Source organism: Neolamprologus brichardi, chromosome 17 (assembly GCF_056152115.1).
Source record: "Neolamprologus brichardi isolate AB-2024 chromosome 17, ASM5615211v1, whole genome shotgun sequence".
Lineage (NCBI taxonomy): Eukaryota > Metazoa > Chordata > Actinopteri > Cichliformes > Cichlidae > Neolamprologus > Neolamprologus brichardi.
The window spans coordinates 2,357,663-2,384,747 of record NC_142120.1 but is presented as its reverse complement, the minus strand read 5'-3'; the positions used below and the strand labels follow the sequence as shown (position 1 = coordinate 2,384,747).

The 27,085-nt window shown below is 44.0% G+C and overlaps 1 protein-coding gene across 1 annotated transcript in view; it reads left to right on the top strand.

The window, feature by feature from the left end:
• The window catches only part of hmcn1 (hemicentin 1), a 111,927-nt gene extending 85,094 nt beyond the window's left edge, over positions 1-26,833 (top strand). The window contains exons 54-107 of the mRNA XM_087830945.1: positions 116-313; positions 400-513; positions 603-790; positions 1,359-1,455; positions 1,845-2,006; positions 2,109-2,222; positions 2,302-2,504; positions 2,632-2,713; positions 2,835-2,966; positions 3,986-4,135; positions 4,338-4,497; positions 4,579-4,703; positions 4,790-4,973; positions 5,173-5,270; positions 5,422-5,700; positions 5,790-5,986; positions 6,502-6,583; positions 7,939-8,075; positions 8,155-8,296; positions 8,387-8,531; positions 8,636-8,763; positions 10,253-10,409; positions 10,488-10,609; positions 10,751-10,915; positions 12,568-12,675; positions 12,789-12,926; positions 13,002-13,136; positions 13,254-13,523; positions 14,821-15,011; positions 15,112-15,325; positions 15,409-15,543; positions 15,628-15,818; positions 15,898-15,979; positions 16,071-16,340; positions 16,460-16,630; positions 16,723-16,893; positions 17,335-17,505; positions 17,609-17,779; positions 17,879-18,049; positions 18,173-18,343; positions 18,419-18,565; positions 18,704-18,841; positions 18,931-19,052; positions 20,547-20,784; positions 20,883-20,945; positions 21,086-21,205; positions 21,282-21,416; positions 21,503-21,616; positions 21,718-21,843; positions 23,270-23,398; positions 24,392-24,760; positions 24,902-25,021; positions 25,145-25,271; positions 25,513-26,833. Of these exons, the coding sequence (XP_087687071.1) occupies positions 116-313; positions 400-513; positions 603-790; positions 1,359-1,455; positions 1,845-2,006; positions 2,109-2,222; positions 2,302-2,504; positions 2,632-2,713; positions 2,835-2,966; positions 3,986-4,135; positions 4,338-4,497; positions 4,579-4,703; positions 4,790-4,973; positions 5,173-5,270; positions 5,422-5,700; positions 5,790-5,986; positions 6,502-6,583; positions 7,939-8,075; positions 8,155-8,296; positions 8,387-8,531; positions 8,636-8,763; positions 10,253-10,409; positions 10,488-10,609; positions 10,751-10,915; positions 12,568-12,675; positions 12,789-12,926; positions 13,002-13,136; positions 13,254-13,523; positions 14,821-15,011; positions 15,112-15,325; positions 15,409-15,543; positions 15,628-15,818; positions 15,898-15,979; positions 16,071-16,340; positions 16,460-16,630; positions 16,723-16,893; positions 17,335-17,505; positions 17,609-17,779; positions 17,879-18,049; positions 18,173-18,343; positions 18,419-18,565; positions 18,704-18,841; positions 18,931-19,052; positions 20,547-20,784; positions 20,883-20,945; positions 21,086-21,205; positions 21,282-21,416; positions 21,503-21,616; positions 21,718-21,843; positions 23,270-23,398; positions 24,392-24,760; positions 24,902-25,021; positions 25,145-25,271; positions 25,513-25,879 (8,636 nt within the window). The 3' untranslated portion in view covers positions 25,880-26,833. The remainder of the gene's footprint in view (positions 1-115; positions 314-399; positions 514-602; positions 791-1,358; positions 1,456-1,844; positions 2,007-2,108; positions 2,223-2,301; positions 2,505-2,631; positions 2,714-2,834; positions 2,967-3,985; positions 4,136-4,337; positions 4,498-4,578; positions 4,704-4,789; positions 4,974-5,172; positions 5,271-5,421; positions 5,701-5,789; positions 5,987-6,501; positions 6,584-7,938; positions 8,076-8,154; positions 8,297-8,386; positions 8,532-8,635; positions 8,764-10,252; positions 10,410-10,487; positions 10,610-10,750; positions 10,916-12,567; positions 12,676-12,788; positions 12,927-13,001; positions 13,137-13,253; positions 13,524-14,820; positions 15,012-15,111; positions 15,326-15,408; positions 15,544-15,627; positions 15,819-15,897; positions 15,980-16,070; positions 16,341-16,459; positions 16,631-16,722; positions 16,894-17,334; positions 17,506-17,608; positions 17,780-17,878; positions 18,050-18,172; positions 18,344-18,418; positions 18,566-18,703; positions 18,842-18,930; positions 19,053-20,546; positions 20,785-20,882; positions 20,946-21,085; positions 21,206-21,281; positions 21,417-21,502; positions 21,617-21,717; positions 21,844-23,269; positions 23,399-24,391; positions 24,761-24,901; positions 25,022-25,144; positions 25,272-25,512) is intronic.
• Positions 26,834-27,085: the final 252 nt, after the last annotated feature.

Here is a 27,085-nt window from a genome sequence, read left to right as displayed (position 1 = left end):
GCAGATGTGTGCACTGCAACTATTATTTAATAAAGACACTACATAAACGCACAACCACGCGCCTGATGCATAAAGTAAGGTTTTAACGTCTGTCCTCTTTTTCCCCGCTGCTCAGTTCCACCTAATTTTAACAGGCCTGGTGCAGATGGTGATACCACGTCTTCCTCAGGGTTTGGAGTTGATGCACGAGACGTGATACTCAACAATCCCATCTCCCTGTACTGTGAGACCAACGCCGTCCCCCCTCCGACCCTCACTTGGTACAAAGACGGACATCTGCTGACATCGAATGACAAAGTTCTGATCCTGCCAGGTGAGACAGATGACGAAAACTGTAAGAAAGAGATGAAATGTGAAGGATATTTAGTCCATACACATTTTCTACTGCTTTAATCTCAGGTGGGCGAGTGCTACAGATTCCCAGGGCCCAGATTGAGGACTCAGGCAGGTACACATGTGTGGCTGTCAATGAAGCAGGAGAGGACTCCATCCAGTATGATGTCAGAGTGCTATGTGAGTAAAAACACCCTTATTTTCTGTGGGACAAGTATCGATCAGTTTAACAGAGAACAGTTCACATGTATGTATGTGTTCTGCACTAGTACCTCCGACCATACGCGGAACAGACAGCGACCTGCCTGATGAAGTCACAGTGCTGGTCAATAAAACTGCCCAACTGGAGTGTCATGTGGAGGGAACCCCGGCCCCCAAAATTAGCTGGTTTAAGCACAACCAGCCAATCACCTCCAACAGCTTGCATAGAATTCTGTCCAATGGGCGAGCACTTCAGGTAACAACCAGGAAACACAGACGGATTAAATTTGTATTTTTAATCCTCCCATACCTACGGAAGAGGATTAGGGCCACTGGAAAAAAAAAAAGTGGGCACATCTTTTTTTTCTTCTTTTCCTGAATTCTGACTTTTTCATCAAAAATTTTTTTTTCAGAATTCTGAGAAAAAAGTCAGAATTTTGACTTTTTTCTTAGAATTCTGACTTTTTTCTCAGAATTCTGACTTTTTTCTCAGAATTCTGAGATTAAAGTCAGAATTCTTACTTTTTCATCAAAATTATTTTTTTTTTCAGAATTCAGAATTTGAAATTTCAGAATTTCAAAATAAAAAATAATTTTGAGAAAAAAGTCAGAATTTTGAGAAAAAAGTCAGAATTATGACTTTTTTCTCAGATTTTTTTTCCAGTGGCCCTAATCCTCTTCCGTACATACCCCACACAAGGTACGATATCTTGAAAACAATAAAAATAACTGTAATTGTTCTTTTTACTTCTTTTACTTGTTTATGTAAACATGTCAGTATCAATGCACCTGGAGTAATATTTACAACATTTTTTCTCCATCAGATATTGACGGCTCAGGTATCGGATACAGGGCGTTATGTGTGTGCAGCTGAAAATGTGGCTGGAAGTGCAGAAAAAACATTTAATCTCAATGTTCATGGTGAGTTACTCCCTTTTCCTTTTCAGCTTAAATGTGTCACAACATCAACAAATGTAAAATGTAGTAAAATACTTCATGTGTCATGTGACCTGATTTTTTACTCAGTTGTATAAAGCATTTGTATTCTATTTTTATCTTATTGTATATTTTATTCTATTTTATTCTACTGTATATAGTATTTTATTCTATTCTGTACAGTTGTGTACTGTATTTATTCTTATTGTATTCTAATTTTTGCTTCATAACTTTTGCACTGTCCACTTCCTGCTGTGACAAAACATATTTCCCACATGTGGGACTAATAAAGGTTATCTTATCTTATCACAGCAAATGAAATATTTTTGTCTTCTGCCTGCTTTATTGAATATTCCTCGTCTTTTTTCGTTAAGTGCCTCCCACCATTATCGGCCCGAGTTCTGAGAATGTGACGGTGGTTGTGAACAACTTTGTGGCTCTCTCCTGTGAAGCTACTGGCTTCCCTCCTCCAACACTGGGCTGGCTCAATGGCAGGGGCCCAATTCAAGCTAACACCAATGCACTCATCATGCCGGGTACTGTGAAGGAGTTACTTTCACCTATAGACTCACGATATAAAAATACCTTTATGCAGACGATAAAATGACATGAAAAACACTGTTTCTCTGTGCCTGCAGGTGGACGTACTTTACAAATCCTGAAAGCAAAAGTGTCCGACGGAGGAAAGTACAGCTGTGTGGCCCTGAACGCAGCAGGAGAGGCTCACAAACACATCTACCTCACTGTTTTCGGTCAGCAATGGTTTTATTGCACAGTGTATGCTCCGTGTGTTGCCTTCAATTGACGCTGATTTACCTTCCCCCCCCGCAGTTCCTCCCAGCATCCGAGACAATAGCGGGGACTCTCCTGTGGTGGTGAATGTACTTGTTGGGAAATCTGTAACTCTGGAGTGTGAATCCAATGCTGTCCCTCCTCCCATCATCACTTGGTATAAGAACGGCAGAGTGGTGACAGAATCAGCCAACCTGCGCGTTTTGGCTGAGGGACAGATCCTCGAGATCAAAGGTTCAGAGGTGAGAGACCAATGGAAACCAGCGATGATGTGTTGTGTCCCTTTGCTGGATTAAAAGCACCTAACCAAAGTGTTGAATTAACTATTTAGATGTTTTTATGTGTTTTGCATCTGTCTGTATTTTTCAGGTGTCTGATACAGGACAGTACGTTTGCATGGCCACCAATGTTGCCGGGCAAGTGGACAAGCACTTCCACTTGAACATCTATGGTAGTCTTTCCTTTCCTCCTACATTTTTACAAATCTGAAAATCCACCAGGAAGTTATTTCAACCAGTGTCCACCTGCAGAATATTATTAAAGACATGTCTTTAAATTTCTTCTTTCTTCAGTGCCTCCCAGTATCGATGGCCCAGCAGAGGAGACAGTTGTGGAAACCATCAGTAATCCGGTCATCTTTAACTGTGACGCGAGTGGAATCCCTCCACCCACGCTCACTTGGCTGAAAAACGGGCGCACCATAGGTAAACCTGTGTGCAGGTTTAACCCTTTAAAGCCGGTCAGAGCGGGCACGCTCCATTTTGTGTAACTATTTTAAAATCCCAGCAGCACTGCAACCACGTGAGCTAGCGCAATAATTTTTTTTGCATATAAACCGGAGGAGTTGTACTTACATCTTATGCCATCAGCTTGTCCTCGGTCACAGTTTCCTTCCACATATAGCTTTGCAGAAACTGCATAAAAAGCACTTGCAGCAACAAAAACATAATATTCCAGAAACACGCTTTGTCGATCCGATCAGCTGTTCATAACACTTCCTACGTCCATCAGTGTGAACTATCGCATGTCCGCCATGACCTGCCCGAAACCGAAAGTGACGTCATTTTTGCGGAAATGTAGTTTTTTTTTACCATCAGGGCCTCATGAGCCTATACTGGTGTTTTTAAAAGTTATGTTTGACTTTATGACTTTCTGTGTGGTTTCTGGGATGCTTAGGACTCATATTGCACTGCTGGAAATAGTTTATTTTGATGCATATGCTGCTTTTTTGCAAATTTGCATTATAATATTTATTTTCGTTTTTCCTGCAGTGTATAAAAATTGGTGTATTTCAAAAATAAAACTATGAAGACACTCAAAATAAATTTCCTGTGATGGGAAACTATTTTGTGCAACTTTTTTGTATTTACAGTTTTGAGGGATAAGCCTCTTAAATTTCTCTAACTAGAAATATATGTGAAAAAACAAAAACGATTTTCAATTTTTTTGTAGTTTATTGCACTTTTTTGCAATTTATGTAATTACTATGCACTTAATGCAGACATATTATTAAAATTTGGGCTGTAATGGTTGTATTGATGTATAGCAACTTGAAATGCTCCCAAAAATGGCTCCACAGCATGTAAACATATAATATAAGCTCTGGCGGACTTGGTTCTATGGTAGGTCTTAAAGGGTTAACTGAACCACAAAAAAAGTTTTTCATCTGTTAATGTTATCCGTTTTTTATTAAAAAAACCCACAAACTTCATATTTCCTTTAGAGAGCTCAGAGTCTTTGGAGATGCACATCTTCTCAGGGGGCAGCAAACTGCAGATCGCACGCTCGCAGCTCTCTGACGGCGGCACTTACACGTGTGTGGCCTCCAACGTGGAGGGCAAGGCCTACAAGAGGTACCGCCTAACCATACAAGGTAGATGGACATCTTTATCTTTAAAACCCTGCTAATGCCTTTCTAGATGCACTATATTGCCAAACATATTCGCTCATCTGCCTTTATCAATATGACCTTGAGCGGCATCCCATTCTTAATCCATTGGGTTTAATATGACATTTGCTCACTCTTTGCAGCTATGTTACACACAGCTATGCTAACCCGGGTAATTTGCTCTTAGTTCCTCCCAGTATCTCTGGATCAGAGCTACCCAGTGAGATGGGAGTCCTGCTAAATCAAACCATTCAGTTGGTCTGTCAAGCTCAGGGAACCCCAACGCCGACCATCCAGTGGCTGAAAGACGGGGAAGCCATCAACAGTACGGGAAGCAAGGGGCTCAGGTAAAGAATAGCACAATGTGCAATACACACAAAATACATAAACAAGACATATATTTTACAAATATATGTATGTATGCTCAGGATCAGTGGAAATGGCAGCAAACTCACTGTACTACGAGCTCAGACTGCTGACAGCGGCAAGTACACCTGCGTGGCCACCAACGCTGCAGGAGAAGAGGACAGGATATTTAATCTGAACGTGTATGGTGGGTTTAATTCAGGATTCAAACACAACGCATATCTTTGGTGCAAATATTCCTTTACATAACGGACCCTGCCTCCCGTCTCCCAGTGCCGCCTGTGATCATAGGCAACAGTGGGGCTGTGGAGGAGCTCGCAGCAGTTCTGGACGGTTCTGTGAGCATCGAGTGCGTCGCAACAGGCTCGCCCCTGCCTCAGCTAAACTGGCTGAGGAATGGCCTGCCTCTGCCAGTCTCCTCACACATACGTCTCCTCTCTGCTGGGCAAGTGCTTCGGTACGTCAGCAGACTGCACGGAGGATGAATTTCTTTCTTTTGAATGCAAATATGCGAATGTATTAGTCTGAAACATTCTTATCTCGACTCTGGCTTTAAAATCTTCCAAATCATCAAAACAATGTCGTCATTGAAGATTGAAAAGGTTTGAAAAATGAGGGATTTTACACATTTACACATCGTACAAATTTCCTGTCAGGGTGGCACGCATCCAGGTGTCTGACGGTGGACGATATACCTGCGTCGCATCAAACAGGGCAGGAGTGGACAACAAACATTATAACCTGCAGGTGCATGGTGAGTCTGAAAACTTGCTACGTCAGCAAGAAATTGCAAGCAGCCGCATGTTCTAGAGTTGTATAGCTTTCATGTTTATTCGTACTTTTCAGATATCCTCCAGGCAAACTGAGAAACAAAGGCTAACGAGTTGTTAAATTACCCTCCTCAGTCCCTCCCGGTCTGGATGGAGCAGGGAGCACAGAGGATGTGACTGTGGTCGCAGGAAACTTGGCTTCTCTGCTGTGTGTTGCTGACGGGACCCCGACGCCCACCGTTTCCTGGCTCAAAGACGGAGCAACTCTAGTCCCCGACCGCCACGTCGTTCTCCTAAACTCGAACACCAACCTTCGTATTAGACAGGCTCAGGTTGGCGACACAGGGCGCTACACCTGCGTGGCTAACAACACCGCCGGTGAAGCGAGCCGTCACTTCAACCTGAAAGTTATGGGTGAGTGCAATCAGACTGTAGCGCTCCGTTATCCAGCTTCAGCTGCTGATTCACGGACGACTAAAGAAACGTTACTTGTACTTTCTAAGATCCTCCGCGCGTCGAGGGCTCTGGTGTACCTGCAGAAGTGTCTGTGGTGGTTAATAATGTGCTGGAGCTCCACTGTGAGGCCACAGGTATACCTACGCCCTCTCTGACCTGGCTCAAGGATGGACGCCCGCTCCCACAGACAGACAGCCTGCGCCTCCTCCAGGGAGGAAAGGTGCTCCGTGTGGCCTCAGCACAGGTCAGAGACTCGGGACTGTTAAAGTGAAATTTTGTTGCTCATACAGCATCGTGTGATTTTTATATAAACACTCACTGGAAACTTTATTAGTACACCTAGATGTTTGTATCCCTTCTGCCTTAATAATTCTTCATAAATTCAACAAGGTGATGGAATTATTCCTCAGATTTTGGTCCATATTGACATGATAGCATCGTGCAGTTGCTACACATTTGTCTTTCTTCTTCTTCTTTCTTCTACTTCTCCTTTGCCCCGATGCTCAATGGATATTTTCTCTTTTTCTGACCATTCTCTGTAAACCGCAGACATGGTTGTGTGGAAAAATCCCAGTATTCCCTAATCTGATGCTCAGTTTGAGCTTAACTGCGGCTAAATGCACTGTGCAGCCACGTGATCGGCTAACTAGATATTTGCATTAAATACCAGTTGAACAGGTGTGTCTAAAAGAGGCCAGAGAGTGTACATGAATGATTTTTGTGTGTTTTTTCCACTGTTCTCACACTTTCGACGCTCAGCTGGAGGACACAGGCAGATACACCTGCTTAGCAAACAGTCCAGCGGGAGATGATGACAAGGACTTCCTAGTTCGAGTGCATGGTGGGTAACATAGACGTTTAGCGCAAATTGCCATATGCAAACTGTTTAACTTTATGGAAATTTCAATTAAATTTGTTGCATTGCAAATACAAAAGGGAAGTTACAGTGTTACAGTTATTGAATTGCTTAGAAATGTTTCCCGTTGTCATGCACATGTGTGCACCAGGGTTTTAATAGTTTTGCAATTTTCATTAGTTTTTATTTTTATTTAGTTTTGACTTCAGATTTTCAATTTTATATCAGTTTTAATGAGTTTTTACCAGTTGTTTGCTAGTTTAGTTTAGTTTTTATTTTTTTGAAAATCCTTAGTTTCAGTTTAGTTTTGATTAGTTTCAGTTATAGTTTTAGTTGTGTTTGCAATAATTAAGTGTAACAAAATCCCAGTTTCATCATATCAGTCATTCTGCTCATCCTTGGGTATGTTGCTATTCCAGCTACCATACTGCACCCTGGACAGGTCGCCTGTCTGTCGCAGGGCTAACACGCAGAGACAGACAACTCACATTCCCACCTATGGGTTCTTTAAATAAATAAATAAAGGCAGATGAACAACCATTGATACCAGGCAACTATAAAATGTAAATCTTGGCCCCAATGAGACTATTAACTCTCGCAGCACCGGGTGTTCGTAATTTTGGTTCAAGTGAATTGATAAACTTTTTGAAGGTAATTGACTCACACAGTTGTGTAGATATCCCCGTCCTGTTGTCTCGGGATGCATCACGCTGCCTTGCCTGGGGTTAGCTTCTGTTTTCTGGGGATGAGGGTTGAGTGTGCTCCCTTACCTTCTCAAGCTAAGCTAGGTTAGCCTTCTTGTGTGAGCTTTTCAAGTGCACTTTAAGGTTTGTGGGATTTTTTTCCCTTTAGAAATGTCCCTCATAATTTGTCTGTTTCCACTACAAGACACTTGCTTTATCCAAAACACAGTCATATTCAAAGTAATCCCAAATTGGACTCTGGCTCCCGACTTTTCCTGACATGATTCTGCGCGTGGACGGAGCAGCGACACAGACGACTCGACTAACGTGCTGCCACCTGCTGGCATAATGAGACACAGCAAGAAAAAAATCTGGAAACTAAACTTCATTTTCACCCTTGACTCTTGTATGACACGCACACATCAATGAAAACTAAACACATTTTTGCTATAAATTCAGTTAATTTTAGTTAGTTTTGTGAACACTCATTATAGTTTTAGTTAGTTTTCCTTTTTTGTTTTTATTTTTATTTCCGTTAATGAAAATGGTTTTTCACTTCTAGTTTTCGTTATTTTGTTAACGATAATAACCTTGGTGTGCACAGTTTGATTGATCGTGGGCTACAGATGGTTAGAGCTCTTTTGTCTGCCTTTTCAGTTCCTCCTAACATTGTGGGAGAGAGTACACCTCGGGATATTTCAGTGCTGCAGAACAGACAGGTGACTTTAGAGTGCAAGTCTGATGCTGTTCCACCTCCAACGCTGACCTGGCTCAAAGATGGCCAACAACTGCAGGTCAGAAGTCAAACAAAAGAAGAATAGCAACACGATGATACTTGGTGAGGTAAATAACCTTGTTTGCCCCGTTGCGCAGGCCTCTGCTCGTGTGCGCGTTCTGTCTGGTGGCCGCTACTTGCAGATCAACATGGCAGAGCTCAGCGACAGAGCTCAGTACACCTGCGTGGCTAGTAACATCGCTGGCCAGACCACACGCAAGTTTAACCTGACTGTCAATGGTGCGGTTATGTATTTATAGAAAACAATTCCTCCTTTATTAGTTATGGAGTTAAGTAAAGTTCAAAAACCAATAACACCTGTCCCTTCAGTGGCCCCAGTTATCAAGGACGGACCCCAGTCGGTGTCGGTGCACGTCAACAAGCCAGCGGTGCTTGAATGTGTGGTGAGTGGAGTCCCACCACCTCAGGTCACCTGGAGGAAACATGGAGCAATATTGGCAGGAAACAATCCCAGGTAAGTTCCTCGTCTCAAACTTTTATCATAGTTCTTCTACCTTCACAGATATATTTCACATGGGCAGATGCAGTGTTTCACTTGTGTCGTGAACACGTGTGCAGGTACACGTTTGCAGAGGATGGGTCTTTGCGCATCAACTCCACTCAGGTGACAGACACCGGTCGCTACCTGTGTATGGCAACCAATCAGGCTGGAACTCAACGCAAGAGAGTGGATCTGCAAGTATATGGTGGGTGGCAAACAGTGTTGGGGAGTAACGGAATACATGCACCGCCGAGTAACTGTATTCTGTTACAGTTACAGTTTTAAAAGTGGTATTTAGAATACAGTTACTTTGTTGAAATGAATGGATTACACGGCAGTATTTTCCTGTTTCATAAGGCTATGAACTCTATATTTTGGGTGTCCACGCCGGTGGAAACCCAAACAAAACACGCATTAAGAGGCTCTCATGTCTGTGTCTCAATCTCACGGCCCATGTCACCTCGACTTGCGGCCGCATAATAACGTGAAGAAATAATTTTAAAAATTATTGACAAAAATGATTTAATATGAAGGCAACAGGCAAAGTGTTACAGGCATCGCCCTAAAGAATGTAGCCTCATGGGTAGTGTAGTCCGTACTGCAGGGAGAATGGACTGACATACCCGTGATGTGTCTGTGAGCGAGGGAGAGAGAAAAGGAGTCGAAAAGTAAGAGATGTCACCGACCAGAAACGGGAGATGGAAGCATATATATATATATATATATATATATATATATATATATATTAGGGGTGCAACGAAACGATACTTGTATCGATATTGAACCGTTCGATACAGTGCTTTCGGTTCGGTACGCATATGTATCAACAATACAAAATTTTTAATTTATTTTATCAACTTTTCTTCTGACGATGCTGTCTGTGTTGAGCGCTCAGTGATTCTGTGCTCGACAGTGCAGCCTAGGCGGAGTAGTCGAACGCAGATTCACTGAGCGCAGGGCAAGCTAGCGAGACAGAAGCTAAGCTCCTTGCAACATGGCAAATTGAACCTCCCCCACCCTCATTCAGATCTGGCGTCTGGAACTATTTTGGTTTTCATGTGAAGTATGACCCTGAAGGTAAGCGCGTCATGGACAGTAAAACAGTATGTTGGATGTGCCACGCAATGCTCAATTACATTGGTGGGAACTAGTGCGTTAGCGCAGTTAGCTTGTTAACGTGTTGTAACGTGTATATATATATATATACAAAGTTGACCCGGACAACAAAGTAAAGCTAGTTTTTGACTACGAGCCCGACATGAACCCGACGTATTAGCCAGAGGTCCCTTTACTACGGTTTGGAGCCGCTGACCAGTTTTATATACGCGCGAATAGTTTTCTACACGAGATCACTGCAAAACGTGCAGCCTTACCTAATGTCTACCTACTGTTACTCATTTATATTAAGATTTAAACATCTAGTTGGTGTTGGTATGGTGAGTAACCTTCAGTAACAGTAATAAATCACAGCAATAGTACATTCATGTAGTTGTAAACAGCATGATAATATATTAAGTAATCCAAAGTATTCAGAATACATTACTCTCATTGAGTAACATAACGGAATACGTTACAAAATACATGTTGGGCATGTAATCTGTAATCTGTATTCTGTAGTGGCAAACACTGGTGGCAAATATGTACCATAGATGTATTGAAATGACAGTTACTTTACTACTTCTTCCTTTCTTTAGTGCCTCCTTCCATCGCTGATGGTCGCACCAATGTCACAGTTATAGTCAACGTTCAGACCACTCTGTCTTGTGAGGCTACAGGCATACCCAAACCCACTGTCAGCTGGAGGAAAAATGGCCGACTTATAAACACAGACCAGAACCAGAACATATACAGGTCGGAGTTTTCTCCTTCTCTTTCCTAGTGAAATTTAAGTGTATAGAAACACTAACGTCATCTCTTAATCGTTTCCAGATTACTGTCATCAGGCTCACTGGTGGTTATAGCGCCCACAGTGGAGGACACGGCTGTGTACCAGTGCTTTGCCTCTAATGAGGCAGGTGAAGACACCAGATCCATCGACCTCACTGTGAACGGTGGGTAACACAACAGTTATTTACAGATTCCTTTTGTTTTGTGTTAATTAAGTTAATTTTCTTTCTAATAAGTAATGGATCGTTCATCTGTGACGAGTTTATTCTACATTGTGGATTTTCACATTGCATCTGTTCCTCTAGTTCCTCCGTCAATAGCAGATGAACTCACAGAGTTAGTCGTGACCAGGCTGTCCCCGGTGGTCATTCCGTGCACTGCGTCTGGCATCCCGGAGCCCACAATCCACTGGAGCAAAGCTGGCATGAAGCTGCCCATAGAGGGTCTGGGATATAGCATCCTGGCAACAGGTCAGAATCATATTTTTGTATGTTTTAAATATACCCACTGCTGTTAAACTCACCAAACCAACGTGTCTGTGAAGGTTCTCAGTCATCCAGGTCATCGTAGTCTAAGGAGCTCGGAAAGAAAAGCGTCTGGACTTCTTTAACGCTCATAATATTCTCCCGATTTCCATACACCTGTGGTCCTCAGGGGTCAAACATGTCCCCACTTCATTTGAGTGTTTTTTAAAGTATAAAGTATAAATTGTCAATCAATTCAGTTTTACACCTTAGTTTTACTTAAGACCAACACATTAACACAAAATCTACCCAACATTATACATTTTAGGGCCACCAGACCTTGTTTACATAAAGTACACTCTGTTTTTGAGCAAAAACAAATTGAGAAAATAAAATATTTAATTGTTTAGATAATTTTGACTATCTGACTAACTACAGAGTCCTGTATGTTCAACTTTAGTGAGAAAGGTTTTTTGAAGCATTTATAAATTTTAAATGGCAGCACATAATCACACCTGTGGTCCTCAGGGGTCAAAAATGTCCCCATCTGGTTTGATTGATACTTAATTAATATGAAGTGGATTTTTCGCCCACTTTTAATTAAAACTTAATTCAAACATTTTTAAACATTTTTTTTATTCTATTTCAAATTTAAGTCTGATAAAAACCTCATAAAAATTAACTTTTTCTTTGTTTTTGGGTAAAAAATAAATTAAATCATCAGTTATTGTGATTATTGTTTCACAACCAGAGTCGGCTGCTTTAACAGATGATCACAGACGGGTTTATGTCAAAGTTAATTTAGAAAGCTGTTTTTAAGTTTCTTGAAGACACCTTCTTCAGTTCTGAGAGCAATTGGTGGAGTCCCAGATTTTAAGACCAAAGGGAGTGTCCCCAGGAGGGTCCTGGACCCCCTATTGATCCTTTGCCTAATCACACGAGTCATAGTGTAAAAACGGGTGTGGCCTAGCTCCATCCTATCATGTGATTTACTGAGACAAGACAGAACGAGCTCCACTCACTCAGATTTTGCACTCTGCCTTACCGCCACATATTTTAATCACAACAAGAATTTTTACAGACAAAAACATGGATGTGCAGTGGGCTCCCTGGTGTCACCTATTGTAGCCAAACTTAACATGGAGGAAGTGGGGAAAAAAGCCTCCCACGCAGGTATGTTGATGACACCTGGGTCAAAATCAAAATCCAGGAAGTAGAATGCTTCACTGCTCACATCAGCTCAGTGGATAAAAACATAAGGTTCAGGATCCTACATCACAGGATCGGGCAGAAAATGTTCCCTCTAAGCCAGAAGGGAAACAAAAGGAACACAAGGATGTAAAGAAAGCTCTTAAAACATGTGATTATTTCCTCAAGGCAGCAAAGATGCACAGAAAAGGTCAGAAACTGAAAGAAGTCCAGACGCTTTCCCCCCCGAGCTCCTTAGATCACCAAACCAAAGTTTGATTAAAACGTAAAATTCCCTTTTTAAGGCCTTAAATTTGACTACAAATAACACAAAAATTAAGACAAGAGTCTCCTAAAGGGCACATGTCAGGTTACTTTGTGCGTATTTTAGCTGTAGATCAGATGTCGACGAGGATTTTGATGCCTGTCTTTAAATATTTTATCTGCTGTTTGTGTCGATCTACATTCAGGTCCGATAGAGATCACCTCAGCCGAGCTAGCTCATGCTGGACGCTACTCGTGTACAGCTCAGAATGCTGCAGGCTCCACCCACCGCCACGTGCAGCTCACAGTCCAGGGTAACTTTTATTTTAGAGCTCTTGATTCTGATTGAGAGGCTTGTTTTTTTATTTTATTAGGAGGTTTATTCTTTTGTTCTTGATCATCACTATTTTCCAAACCTTCTCCTCAGAGCTTCCAGTGATCGAGTCCCATCCATCAGCACTGGATGTGATCCTGAATAACCCCGTAAGTCTGCCCTGCAGGGCCACAGGCTCACCCAGACCTACCATTACCTGGCAGAAGGAGGGCATCAACATACCCACTACAGGTAAATGATTTTGTCTGTTTTTGTCAGTTGGTGTGAGCAATCAGTCATGAAATTTTGGCTCTGGCTTCGTGCTAGGTGGTAGGTCCACTATACTCCCGAATGGAAGTCTGCAGATCTCCAAGGCATCACTATCAGACTCTGGGATGTACATATGTGTGGCTCAAAACCCTGCTGGCACAGCGCTCGGCAAGACCAGACTCAGAGTGCAAGGTAGGTACTTTCATGTTGTGTACAAAATGCACCCAAAGTCACTGAAATTCAGGTTTCCCACGATGTCAACAAATATACTAATGTACTGACCCCACACATTTCTCCTTGCTCCTGAAGTCCCTCCAGTGATCAGCTCAGACACTCGGGAATATTTGGCACCCGTGGACTCCTCCGTGATGCTGCGGTGCCAAGCTGACGGCTCCCCTCCCCCCTCGGTCACGTGGCACAAAGACGGGCGCGTGCTGAGTGAAACCGTACGGCTGAGGGTCCTCAGTTCAGGATCTCTGCAGATCGCCTTCATTCAGCCGAGCGATGCCGGGAGATACACTTGCACTGCTGCCAATGCAGCGGGCACTGTCAGCTGGGAAATGAGCCTTACTGTGCAGAGTAGGTTCCCGTCAATACAGTCATTGAAATGACGTGATTTGACACATCACACTACATTTGTGGAGTTTTCTATAAAGATGGATGGGTGATGCATGGATGGTTCCAGTAGTTCTGCTTCTTCAACATAGCATCATTCAGATTTTATACTCACATCTAGACATCCAGTCCCAATCAAAAGTTTAAAATCCTATTTTGCATGGTTGGATTTTAACAAGGTTCCAAGTGGAGCTTCAACATGCAACAAGAAGAAATGGGAGTGAGATAAAACATTTTTTGAGCATGCAATTTACTGAAAACGATGCTTAACCCTTTAAAGCCGGTCGGAGCAGCACGCTCTGTTTTGCGTAACTATTTTTAAATCCCGGTAGCTCTGCAACCATGTGAGCTAGCGCAATAATTTTTTTTGCATATGAAACCGGAGGAGTTGTACTTACATCTTATGCCATCAGCTTGTCCTCGGTCACAGTTTCCTTCCACATATAGTTTTGCAAAAACTGCATAAAAAGCACTTGCAGCAACAAAAACATAATATTCCAGAAACACGCTTTGCTGATCCGATCAGCTGTTCATAACACTTCCTACGTTGGAATAGACGTCAGCGTGAACTATCGCATGTCCGCCATGTCCTGCCCAAAACCGGAAGTGATGTCATTTTGCGGAAATGTAGTTTTTTACCATCAGGGCCTCATGAGCCTATACTGGTGTTTTTAAAGTTCTGTTTGACTTTATGACTTTCTGTGTGGTTTCTGGGATGCTTAGGACTCATATTGCACTGCTGGAAATAGTTTATTTTGATGCATATGCTGCTTTTTTGCAAATTTGCATTATAATATTTATTTTAGTTTTTCCTGCAGTATATAAAAATTGGTGTATTTCAAAAATAAAACTATGAAGACACTCAAAATAAATTTCCTGTGGTGGGAAACTATTTTGTGCAACTTTTTTGTATTTACAGTTTTGAGGGATAAGCCTCTTAAATTTCTCTAACTAGAAATATATGTTAAAAAAACAAAAACGATTTTCAATTTTTTTGTAGTTTATTGCACTTTTTTGCAATTTATGTAATTACTATGCACTTAATGCAGACATATTATTAAAATCTGGGCTGTAATGGTTGTATTGATGTATAGCAACTTGAAATGCTCCCAAAAATGGCTCCACAGCATGTAAACATATAATATAAGCTCTGGCAGACTTGGTTCTATGGTAGGTCTTAAAGGGTTAAACTGGTTTTAAACTTTTAATCGGGAAAGATAAAGATAAAAAGGGTGACTTGTTTTATCCTAATCTCTTGCAGTTCCTCCTTTCATTCGTGGCGGAGAGCAGGAGGTCGTGGCGGTGGAAAACAGTCAGGTCCAGCTTGTGTGTTTGGCAGAGGGCGTCCCTCAGCCAAAACTGTCCTGGGAAAAGGACGGTAGTCCTGTCAGCGAAAGCGCGGGGGAGTATACAATCCTGCCATCTGGTGAGCTGGTTATTGACAGTGCTCAGGTAAAAAATAGAAACACCGAATTGTATTTTGTTTTGATCATATTTAACACACGAGTTTGAAGTTTCCCCTTCACCCTGCCCCCTCCTTTTGGTGAACCAGCCTGAAGATACAGGAAGTTACACCTGTGTTGCCACTAATTCAGTCGGGCAGGACAGTTGGAGCGTCACCCTGTTGGTTCATACTCATCCCATCTTCACTGAGCTTCTTGGGGATGTGGCCCTGAACAAAGGAGAGCGCCTCACGCTGTTCTGTGGAGTCAGTGGCATCCCCCTACCCAGAATCACCTGGGCCTTTAATAACAACATCATCCCAGGTATGAATCGTTGATAAACGGAGAGGTTTCCTTTCGTTATTTCTTCATCTTTTGTTATTCCTTTTCTGCCATTGATGCTTTAGTTCACTACGATCAAACGAACGGTCACAGCGAGCTGGTGATCGAGAGAGTGAGCAAAGACGATGCCGGCACCTACACCTGTGTGGCAGAAAATGATGTGGGAACCATCAAGTCGCTGGCCTTGGTCTACGTCAAAGGTAAAAGCTTGTTTGCATGAACTATTTTGATGCTGTTGCATCTTTCTAAGCTGCTACACTCGACCTGATCTGCCTGTTCTTCAGAGCCTCCGATCATCGATGGGGACCTTCACTCCAACCGCATTGAACCCCTGGGCGGGAATGCAATCCTGAACTGTGAGGTTCGAGGAGACCCCCTGCCAACCATCCAGTGGAGCAAAAATGGAATAAACATCCAGATCAGCAACCGAATCCGTCAACTGGACAACGGCTCCCTCGCCATCTATGGCACAGTGGTAGGAAGACACACGAGACTAAGAGCTCTTTCGTGTAATACAAAGGTCACGGTGATTTCATTTACAATGTGTGTGGCAGAGTGAAGATGCGGGAAACTACATGTGTGTGGCGACAAATGACGCCGGTGTGGTGGAGAGAAGTGTCACGCTTACGTTACACAGTGAGTGTTTAACCGTGTCAGGATGCAGCACTTTTAATTGTAGCGTTTTTGTAGCAGTGATAGAGCTGATAGAAGCACGCTGCTCTTCCAGGTGCGCCTGCAATCATTGTAGAACCCGTGGAGACGGTGGCGGATGCTGGAACCACGGCTGTGCTCAACTGTCAGGCGGAGGGCGAGCCTACGCCCATGATCGAGTGGTCTCGTCAGGGGCGCCCCCTTCTGGGTAACAACCGCTTCTCTGCCTTATCTAATGGCTCGGTCAGGATCATCAGTGCACAAAAGGAGGACACGGCTGAGTACGAATGCGTGGCAAGAAACCTGCTTGGATCAGTGCTGGTCAAGGTCACTCTTACCATACGGGGTGAGCAGTTTGTAGTTTATTCTTACGTCTGCAATCAGAGAATCGGTTCATATGCACGCTTTCAATATTTTGGTGTCTAAAGGGACCTGAAGCCCAAAGTTAATTAATGTTCTTGTCAGTCCATGGCGGCTTCTCGGAGTGGGCAGAGTGGGGTCCTTGCAGTGTGTCATGTGGTGTCGGTAACCAGAAGAGGCTCAGGAAGTGTAACAACCCTTTACCGGCCAACGGAGGGCGCCACTGTGCAGGATCAGACGCAGAGACACGCAGCTGTCAAGGGAAACCCTGCCCAGGTGAGACTGAAACAGGGCCTAGAACCAAGTGTTTACAAAGGAGACCGTGTGCAAATGTCACACGCGGTACCAAATCTCTCGTCCCTCCACAGTGGATGGTAACTGGTCAGAATGGTCTCTCTGGGAGGAATGTTCACGTACGTGTGGTGAGGGCAACAGAACCAGGGTGCGGACCTGCAGCAGTCCTCCACCTCAGCATGGAGGCAGGCCGTGTGAGGGGAAGGCAGCGGACGTGGTCATGTGCAGGGTCAGACCATGTCCAGGTGAGGAAATGCGTTTGCATGCGCAGGCACACGCATGCAGGGAAACATTAAACACTATTTGTAACAGTTAAAAACAAGAGAACCACTGGCATTAAAGAGAACTTTAATTTGAGGGTATTTGCTACAATATAAATATCTTAATATTCTAGTTTTTGATGAAACTCCAGCTCTTTGAGCGTTTGTACACATCTTGACTTGTTGCCTAATTCTACTTATACTTCACGTAGCAGGCTAGCCTGTGTGGACAAACAGATCGAATAATATTCATGAAACAAATATGAATGTTTTTATGTCAAATTTAATTAAACTTTCTTTTCTGATTTCCATGAATTTTTCCTGTTGTTAAACTGCAGATCTGTTGGGGTTTTTATCTAGCAGCACTGTGTTGCTTTATTCTGCTGTATATATACATATATGTATAATGGATTTATGCTCTTATAGTGGGAGGTAACTGGGGTTCTTGGCTACCGTGGAGCCCATGCAGCGAGACCTGCGGTAGGGGCGTGCAGTCCAGGATCCGTCTCTGCAACAACCCTCCTCCAGCGTTCGATGGGTCACAGTGTGTGGGCTCAGACACCCAAACACAAATGTGCAAGGAGAAGCCTTGTCCCGGTAAGGACGCGATTATGCTTCGAGAAAAATCTCCGCTCGGGCCTGGATTTAGGAACTCGTTAAACGAAGCAGATTTCAGTTTTATACACTTTGTGTCCTCCAGTGGATGGGAAGTGGTCGTCCTGGGTGAGCTGGGGAGCCTGCAGTGTTTCCTGTGGGGGCGGTACTAGACAGAGGACACGCCTCTGTGCCAGCCCCGCCCCTCAGCACGGCGGCAGACAGTGTGAGGGCAACGACGTGCAAATGGACTTCTGCAACAGCGACCCCTGCCCCAGTGAGATACCTGAACTGCTACTGACTGCTTAGATACGCACATTTCTACATCTGTGTCTTTTCTTTTGTGAATCGGTCATTTTGCACTACTGTGTGTTAGTCAGTGGTAACTGGGGTCCGTGGAGCAGCTGGGGCAGCTGCAGCAAGACATGTAACGGAGGTCAGATGAGGCGCTACAGGACCTGTGACAACCCCAGACCTGCTTACGGTGGGAGAGCTTGTGCAGGTGCTGATACACAGATACAGAGATGCAGCACCGTCAAGTGCCCCGGTGAGTCAGCCTGCGGCACGGTCAGGCGCGTGGTTCCCTTGTAAGACTAAATTACCCCTACGACTGCTCCATTGCCGTGATTTGTGTGTTGATGTGTACACCTGTACTGTTTGTATTTTGCAGTTGATGGTACCTGGGGTTCATGGCAGCCATGGGGAGAATGTTCTTCTTCCTGCGGAGGAGGACAGAGGACACGTGTTCGGCTCTGTGACGGTCCGTCTCCAAGTGACGGTGGTCGGCCGTGTCCAGGAGACTCTACTCAGCTGTCCAGATGCAACACTCAGGCCTGCCCAGGTAACGGATCTCTTAAGAAAAGCTTCTGTGTTCATTTGCTGTATTTACATTTAAAGACACGTTTCTTTTGATCAGGTGGGCCCCTGAAGGCCCGAGGAAGCATCATAGGGAACATTAACGATATCGAGTTCGGCGTCTCCATCCTCAATGCCACCATCGCCGACAGCAAGTTTGGCAGCAGAATCATCAAAGCCACAATCTCTAATGTACCAAGGACGTTAGGTCAGTTTTTTAGCTCGTTGGTTGTTTCACTTTTCTGCTTTTAGATGTTGTATGATGCACTCTAATTCCTGCCTCCATCTAAACGTCAGCTGTTTTCTTGAACTCCTAATAAATCTAAGACCTTTAAATTGACTCAAGGTCCTGCAATGAGGAAGCTCATCTCCATCCTGAACCCCGTCTACTGGACCACTGCGCATGAAGTAGGAGAGGCGGTCAACGGCTACACGCTGACAGGAGGTATCTTCAGGCGAGAGACACAGGTGGAGTTTGCCACAGGTAGGATTTCATGGGTTCAACACGGAGGCATGAAATCTGTAAACAGCTGTTTATATGTAAAGATATGTGACGCGACTGCGTGTTGGCAGGCGAGATCCTGAGGATGACCCACATTGTCAGGGGTCTGGACTCTGACGGCGCTTTGCTTTTGGACATCGTTGTGAACGGACACATCCTGCAGCTGCCTTCACATGCTCTCATCAGCATCAAGGTACACAAATAGGCAATGGGAATATTATGATGCCAGCTAATTAGGGCTGCCACGATTAGTCGACTAGTCACGATTACGTCGACTATCAAAATCGTCGACGACTGATTTAATAGTCGACGCGTCGTTTGAAGCTTTGTAAGATCACAAAAGACGCAGGAATAAGTAGTAGGATTTAAGAGTGTAATAACGGACTGAAACAGAAGATGGCAGCACTGCATGTACAAGGATGCCAGCTGCCGTTAAACCCCGAAGAAGAAGAAGCTGTGTCCCAGAATTCATAGCGCAGCCCAGCTCAGTTTCCAACAATGGCGGCAGCTAGTTAGTTTTAATATTACTCTTATTATTCTTTCTGGGTCACAAAATAAACGTTTAACATATTTTCAGGCGAGAATGTAGCTGTGTAAACCTCAAATATCTGCTCAGTTTATCAAGACACCACATATTTTCAAAAGTGCTCCGATGTTTTCGGAGACGTCTGTTACCCACTAGCTCGATAGCTAGCCGGGGGCTAGGCTCACTAGAGCCGTGAGAACACCGGACTCCCGGCTAACCGTTTTCAAACCCACCGCCGTCTTTCACTACTCAGGTTAAACATGATATATAAGTCACTTAGATAACTTAAAATGTTATTGTTTGGCTTTTTTTTTTGTATTTTATTTGTTCCTGAGTAAATCGGTTTGAATGAGATTAAAGTTATAGTTTTTACACAGCTGAATAAACGTCAAGCAGACAGCTGATTATCAGAAGTGTGAGATGCTCCAGAATTTACTCCGGTGTCCTGTTATATTTTAGATAGCAAGGAGTTTATTAAACTTCACCGAAACAATCTGCAAATTTCATTAAAATTTAATAAACTATCATCTTGTCTTTATTTTTAGTTAGCACATACCTTAAACACTTAAAGCTGTAAGCTAATGATAGTTATATAAGAGCAGATGCTGCTGGTGCAATAAGCTGTAGGTTTTACGTCCAATGGATGATGATCTGATTAATCGACTAATCGCAAAAATAATCGGTGACTAGTCGACTATCAAAATAATCGTTTGTGGCAGCCCTACAGCTAATAAACTAATATAGGGACTTAAAGAAATATGCACATGCTTATCAGCCTGTTTACAACCAAAACACATCATTTTATGTATATTTACAAAACGGTTTTATTACATTTCTGGAAATTTAAACCATAGAAAAGACTGGAAATCGAATACAGTGAACGCCTCTATTTTAGAAAACATCAATTTATCATTATTTGTTTCTCTCTCTCTTTTTTTTAGCCATATGTCATCTCTAAGCTTCCCACAAACAAATCAAGTCCCCCCGTCTTGTATACCTCATAGATTCTTAGATACGCGCAATAACTCAGTTTAACCCAATAAAAACAATTTAAAGTCTAATGTCACACATCGCAAGGAAACAAACTAAAATTAAGGTCCAGCTGACAGACACCAAACTGAATATTTAATATGCACAATGTTCTGTTGGTTTTTTTCCCAGGACTACACAGAGGACTACATCCAGACGGGACCGGGTCAGCTCTACGCTCTGTCCACTCGCATGTTCAGCATCGACAAGGAAAGTGTGCCCTACACCTGGAACCACACTGTCTCCTATGACCCGTCCAAGGGGAAGATGCCCTACCTGGTGGAAACGCTGAGGGCTGCAGCCATCAGTGCACACTACCACCCACTGGAGGAGGTGTTGGAGTATAGCATACAAGCTAGTATCTCCAAAGGTGAACGCAAAAGATGTTTCAACTTCTATCGTCTTTGTTACTTTGTTGCATTTTCACCAAACATAAGCGAAATTTAAAGTTTGTTAACGTGACTCCAGGTGATCGCAGTAACCAGTGTCCTCGTGGCTTCACTTTGGTGGCTGCTGGGCCTTACTGCGCAGGTAATGCTAATCACAACACACGTATACTTACCCCCAAACCCCGAAAAACTGCACCTAAAAAATGATATATTCATGGATTCATAATTACAACATCTGATCGTTTCTGATTGTTCGTATTCGTGTTTATCTTTGTGCTGCAGATGAGAATGAATGTGAGGTCGGGAATCCGTGTTCACACGCCTGCCACAACACGATGGGCACCTACTACTGCTCCTGTCCCCGAGGCCTCGCCATCTCAGCCGACGGGAGGACGTGTCAGGGTACGAAACTCTCAGCCGCCTACTGACCCAACGCGGCAGCGAATCACCGTTAAGCCTCTTCTCTCCTCTCTCCTAGACGTCGACGAGTGTTCGCTAGGTGGGAACGTGTGCCACGACGCAGAAGACTGCGAGAATACCATCGGCTCTTACAGATGCGTCATGCGCTGCGGGCGTGGCTTCAGGAGAACAGCTGACGGCTACAGCTGTACAGGTTCGACTGTACACGTAAAGGGCATTCCTTTCCTTTTTAATCGATTCGACTTTCTAAAAATAGCGGGACATGTTTGTGTTGTTCAGATGTGAACGAGTGCCTGGAGTCAAATCCGTGTAATCAACGTTGTTTGAATACCATCGGTAGTTACCGCTGCGCCTGTGAGCCAGGATTTCATCTGAGGAACAGGCGCTGCATAGGTGAGAGAGGCGCTGCTCTCCATTAATGTTCTACATAAAATAAGACAATTTATCACCAAATCTGGAGCCACAAACGTCCCTTTTTCCTCTGTTCACCGCAGATATCAACGAGTGCAGGCAGAGGGTTTGCCGCTCCGATCAGCAGTGTAAAAACACTCGCGGTGGTTACATCTGTATTGACCTCTGCCCCAGTGGTATGACCAAGGGTGGCAATGGAACATGTGTGGGTGAGTGCTACTGAAGTACTGTAGAGTAGAAACACATCTATTCTCAGTGGGGGGAAAAAATCATGCAGCATATCTGTACTGATACAGCCTGGGTAATGTGTTAGGAGTGAAAGGATCAACGTAGAGGGCTGAAATCAACCCTGGAAATGAAAAAATTCCACACAAAGTAGCAGTTTCCTGTCCCGCTGATGGGTTAAGGATCTACTGCGGCCCTGTCCAGCTCTCCCAGAGTAACTGTTTGTCTCCTGGATTCTCCTCCATGCTCTTGACTGAGCTGGGAGACTCTGTAAATCTTCTGGCATCTTCTGTGTCGTCCTGGAGGAGCCGGACAACAATGCAGCCTCTGCAGGGTCCAGGTATCACGTCACGCTAACAGCAGTGACACTGACCCTAGCCAAACGCAAAACTAGTGAAAAACAGTCAGGAAATATAAGGAGGGGGAAAGTCAGAGGCCTCCATCTGTGAAATCGTTCCTGTTTGCAGCTCTTGTTAATTTCATTAAGACCAAAGCTGCTGATTAACCCCCTCTGCTGTGTAACTGAGCACATCAATAGCCCAGAAGTTTAACCGACTAGATGCCAGCCTCTAATTAAAAAGTGTTTCTTGTTTCAAATATGTTTTATTAGGAGCAAGTATCGTGGTTGTTACAAATTGATAGAACTTATGTTCCTTTTTTTCTCTAAGCTAACAAAACAGACAAATAAACAACATCAAAAGAAAGAAAAAAAACACCCACTATTTATATTTTCCCAAGGTATGTAAGTAAAGGATGCCAGATTAATTCAAAGTCTTTTACATTATCATTCATGGTATATCTTATTTTTTCAAGATGAAGAGTATTTGTAAATTCTGTAAGCCACGTCTTTAATACAGGAGTCTCTTTGCCTTTCCAAAGCTGCAGGATCACTTTCTTTGCAATAATCAATGCATATGACATAAACCTTTTTTGAGAGTGTTGTAAATTTTGTGTTTCTTTGGAGATCCCAAAGATAATTACTATCGGATCTGGCTCAATCTTACTCTTAAAAATATTAGACAAGTAGGTAAAAATGTCACCAAAAACCCTGAAACCTCGGACGAAGTGCAAAACAATGTAACAGATTTCCATAATGTATCATACATTTTTCACAGAGGGGGGAGCAGTCTGGGTACATTTTGTGAAGTCTTTCCCTTGAGTAGTGTAACCTGTGTATAATTTTGTACTGAATTAAACAGTGACGGGAATTAATAAAAGGCGTGTTTATGTTGCGTAAGACCTCCTGCCTTTTCCCACTCCTCTTTAATTGAGAAAGTTGAAGGTATACTCATCTCCTGTATTGAGTTATAGATAAAAGATATTTGAATAAAAGGTGTTTCTTGCATTTATTTGATTAGCATATTGTGATTAATAAGATGATGCATGTTAGTCTCTTGTGGCCTGTTGCAGACGTTGACGAGTGCAGAGACGGTACCCATCAGTGCAGATACAACCAGATCTGCGAGAACACCAGAGGCAGCTACCACTGCACCTGTCCCCGCGGTTACAGATCCCAGGGAGTAGGACGGCCCTGCGTCGGTACGTGTCTCCGCCTTGAATTGAATCCAGTGCGGTATGACATCAAACCCCCTGCAGGCGATGTTTTCATTGCTGCTGTGTCATTCTGATAACTTTGGGCTACTTAGCCAAGCATGAAACATCCTGAGCAGTAAAATAAAAACGCAGTGCTCTTTCTGATGTTTCCCATCAGCTTGCTTGCTTCTTCTTTCTGATGCTGATTCACTCACTTCTGCAGAAAGCCTAAAAAGCTGCTGTCATCATATCGCGCCACTGCTTGCTCACATGACCAAATGCTTCAGTGAGAACAGCTGATTAACTCTTTCTATTAAACGCAAACAAAAACAAATCTTGCTTTTTGTCAAGAAACAATGCTGCATGATAGCAGAGGCTTTGCCAGCTCGAGATGATGCTACGGTGTTAGACAGCTGTTAGGGAAACAGGAAGGAGGGAAAGGAATACATAAAACACCAACTGTAAAAAGACCAGCACCGTCACAGCTCCGTCTGTCACTTCTTTTCATTTCCTCCCGTTCGGATCTATCAAAGTGTTTCCAGCACCTTTATGTTTGGGTCTGGCTGTTTCCTGGCGTCGCTTTGTGATGGCGTATGTACCCTGATGCTGCTGGGACATTAACACTCTGATGTCTGCTTTATTCAGAGAGTCTAAATGAACTAAGAACGTTTTTTTTAACATAATTCATATCTGATGTACTTCTTCAGATAAAATGTGAAAATCATGATTTTGTTATTTATGAGATGGAGTGATTCTCTCATTCAAATGAAACCTGTAGTTTCAATACATTTCTGTGTCCCTGACATGAAAATGTATTGTTATACAGCGGGGTAACTTGCATATCCCCTTTTCTCCCCTCATCCTTCTCTGTTTTCATGGCCTGCACCTCCTCCTGTGCTCCTCTCATCACTCTGTTCTTTTTTCTTCACATCTGCATCATTTCCAACCTTCTTTCATCCCCCTCTTCTCGGTGCTGGTCTTTCTCTGTGCCGAGGGCAGATGTAAATGAATGTGAGCGGCTTCCGCAGCCTTGCGCCCACCAGTGCATCAACACTCCCGGCAGCTTCAAGTGCGCCTGCCCTCCGGGGCGCCACCTGCTGGGGGACGGCAAGTCCTGCGCTGGGCTTGAGCGGCTGCCCAGCTACGAAAGTTACTCGTACACTTACCGCACGTCTCAGTCCGCCCCCGGCGGCGGCTCCAGCCAGACGCTCTACCACAACTTGGCCTCCCAGAGCTACCACTCCTACGCCGCCCCCGCGTGGGGGCGCTACAGGAGTCGGAGCCGCAGGGAGACGCATGCGCTTTCCTCACATCAGGGCGTCCTCGCTTGTCAGCAGGGGTTTGAGCCCAGGGGTCACCGCTGCTTAGGTAACTATGGAGAAGAGGCAGGGTTGAGATGAGGGAGAGGAAAGTTCAGCATTTCATTACTGCTGAGAATTTGCAGTGAGGTCTTGAAAACTTCTGTGTATCTTTCTGTGGCTGTTTTTGTGCGTGCGTGACATCGAAAAGACATCAACGAGTGTGAAGTGAGGGACACCTGTCAGCACGAGTGCACGAACACACCAGGAAGCTACAGGTGTCTCTGTCCTGCTGGTTACCGCCTCATGACCAATGGCAAGACTTGTCAAGGTGAGAACCTCGGTCTGCTCGCTTTGTCTACCCGGCAACCCACCTGTTCACTGTCACATGCAGTTTACCCTCAAGCAAGGTGTGACCTGTGCTTACTGTAGCTGTTTGCTGTATCTGCCGCAGACACAGACGAGTGCCTGGAACAGAACATCCAGTGTGGAGTGAATCGAATGTGCTTCAACACGAGAGGAAGTTACCAGTGTATTGACACCCCCTGTCCCCCAAACTACCAGAGGGACCCAGTCACAGGGTAAACCTGCACACAAACATAAAACCTGATCATTCTGAACTTTGAGACAAAGTGATCATATTTTATCAAATCCTACAGATATAAGTACGGGCGGTGGATTGTTTTCTCTTCAAATTGTAGCAGATTTCTGTGTAAAACCTTCTTCTTTGGGCTTCTCACATCGCCTTTACACCAAACCTTTGTTTTCTGCCTCCTGGGCCCACCAGCACCATATTCAACCAAAATTATTTTTCTTTTGTAGGTTCTGTCTGAGAAACTGTCAGCCAAATGACCTGGAGTGCGCACTGAGCCCGTACGCCTTGGAGTACAAGCTGCTGTCGCTTCCCTTTGGCATCGCAGCCAACCAGGACCTCATCAGGCTGGTGGCCTACACACAGGATGGAGTGATGCACCCCAGGACCAGCTTCCTGGTGGTGGACGAGGATTTCGCGTTGCCGTTCGCTCTGCGAGACGAGAACCTAAAGGGAGTGCTGTTCACCACGCGGCCGCTACGACAGCCCCACACGTACCGCATGAAGGTCCGAGCCCTGTCCTACAGTGAAGACGGAGGCATCGAGTACCAGACGACCTTCATCGTCTACATCGCTGTGTCTGCCTACCCCTACTGAAAACACTTTAAATGACCCGAGTGGCTACGTCCTCTGAGTGCAGTGCCGCAAAAAGTGGCACGGTGAGAGTTAGTGGATGCGACCGCATCAGTAAACAGACTGGAAAACGATTATCGAGTGTGTGAGAGAGGCCAGCGGGTGCATACGGCCCCGAAGGTGTAAGGAAGTAGGACGCTGGATGTTTACATGAGGAAACTTACCAACTATCTATCAGCTCTAATCCCTGGAAACCTCCCAAACCTCTCAGTCAGTCATCTCCTGACTCTTCAGGCTTATTTATAAGACACGTTAGATTCGACTCTTCCAAAGTGAAACGCCGCCGGTACAACATACTAGCTTCTCTTTCATTTACATCAACCTATTATTAACTTCTTTGGGAAGGGCTCGAACACGAAAAATGGAAGATGGGTCCCACTTTTGCGCCATCAGTTGCCAAAGCGGAGGCGTCACTGTTCGGGTTTGGTGCTCAGGTGCTGGCGCACGAACGCCTCAGGCAGAAACTCACGTCAGCAGCGCGACGATCCAACAGCTGGTGTCAAGATGTATTTTTTTACGATTTGTACATATGTTCTTCTCATAATGTAATGCCACACTTGTACGTACCGTATCCGTTTTGTAATAAAAATCGAATATGAATAGATAAACGCTGATTTTACAAAGTATATATGCGTGCACAGCACTGCTGCACAAAACATCCCCGATTTTGACAGAGCGTGCCACGCGTGGACCCGAGCGCCGCGTGCAAAGCTTCTGATCACAGATACACTCGAACGCCATTCAGAGATAAGTTTTCTCCGTCTGCCGTGAAGTCTTTAGATTCTTCGTCTCCTTATCAGTTAAAGAAGATTAATGATAATCATGTGCAATATCAAATAAAAGTAATTATTACATCCAAATCATTACATTTACAAATGTTTGATAGTGTAAATCATTTTGAAGCTATGCTGTTGTTGATCATACACCCACACCTTGTTGATAATAGGTTGGACCTGCTTTTGCTTTCATAACTGTCTGAATTCTTCATGACACAGATTCAGGAGTGTCCTGGAAATCTTCCACAGAGGTTTTGGTTCAATTCAATTCAATTCAATTTTATTTATATAGCGCCAAATCACAACAAAGGCGCTTTATACTGTACTTTATACTGTACAGTAGATACAGAGAAAAACCCAACAATCATATGACCCCCTATGAGCAGCACTTTGG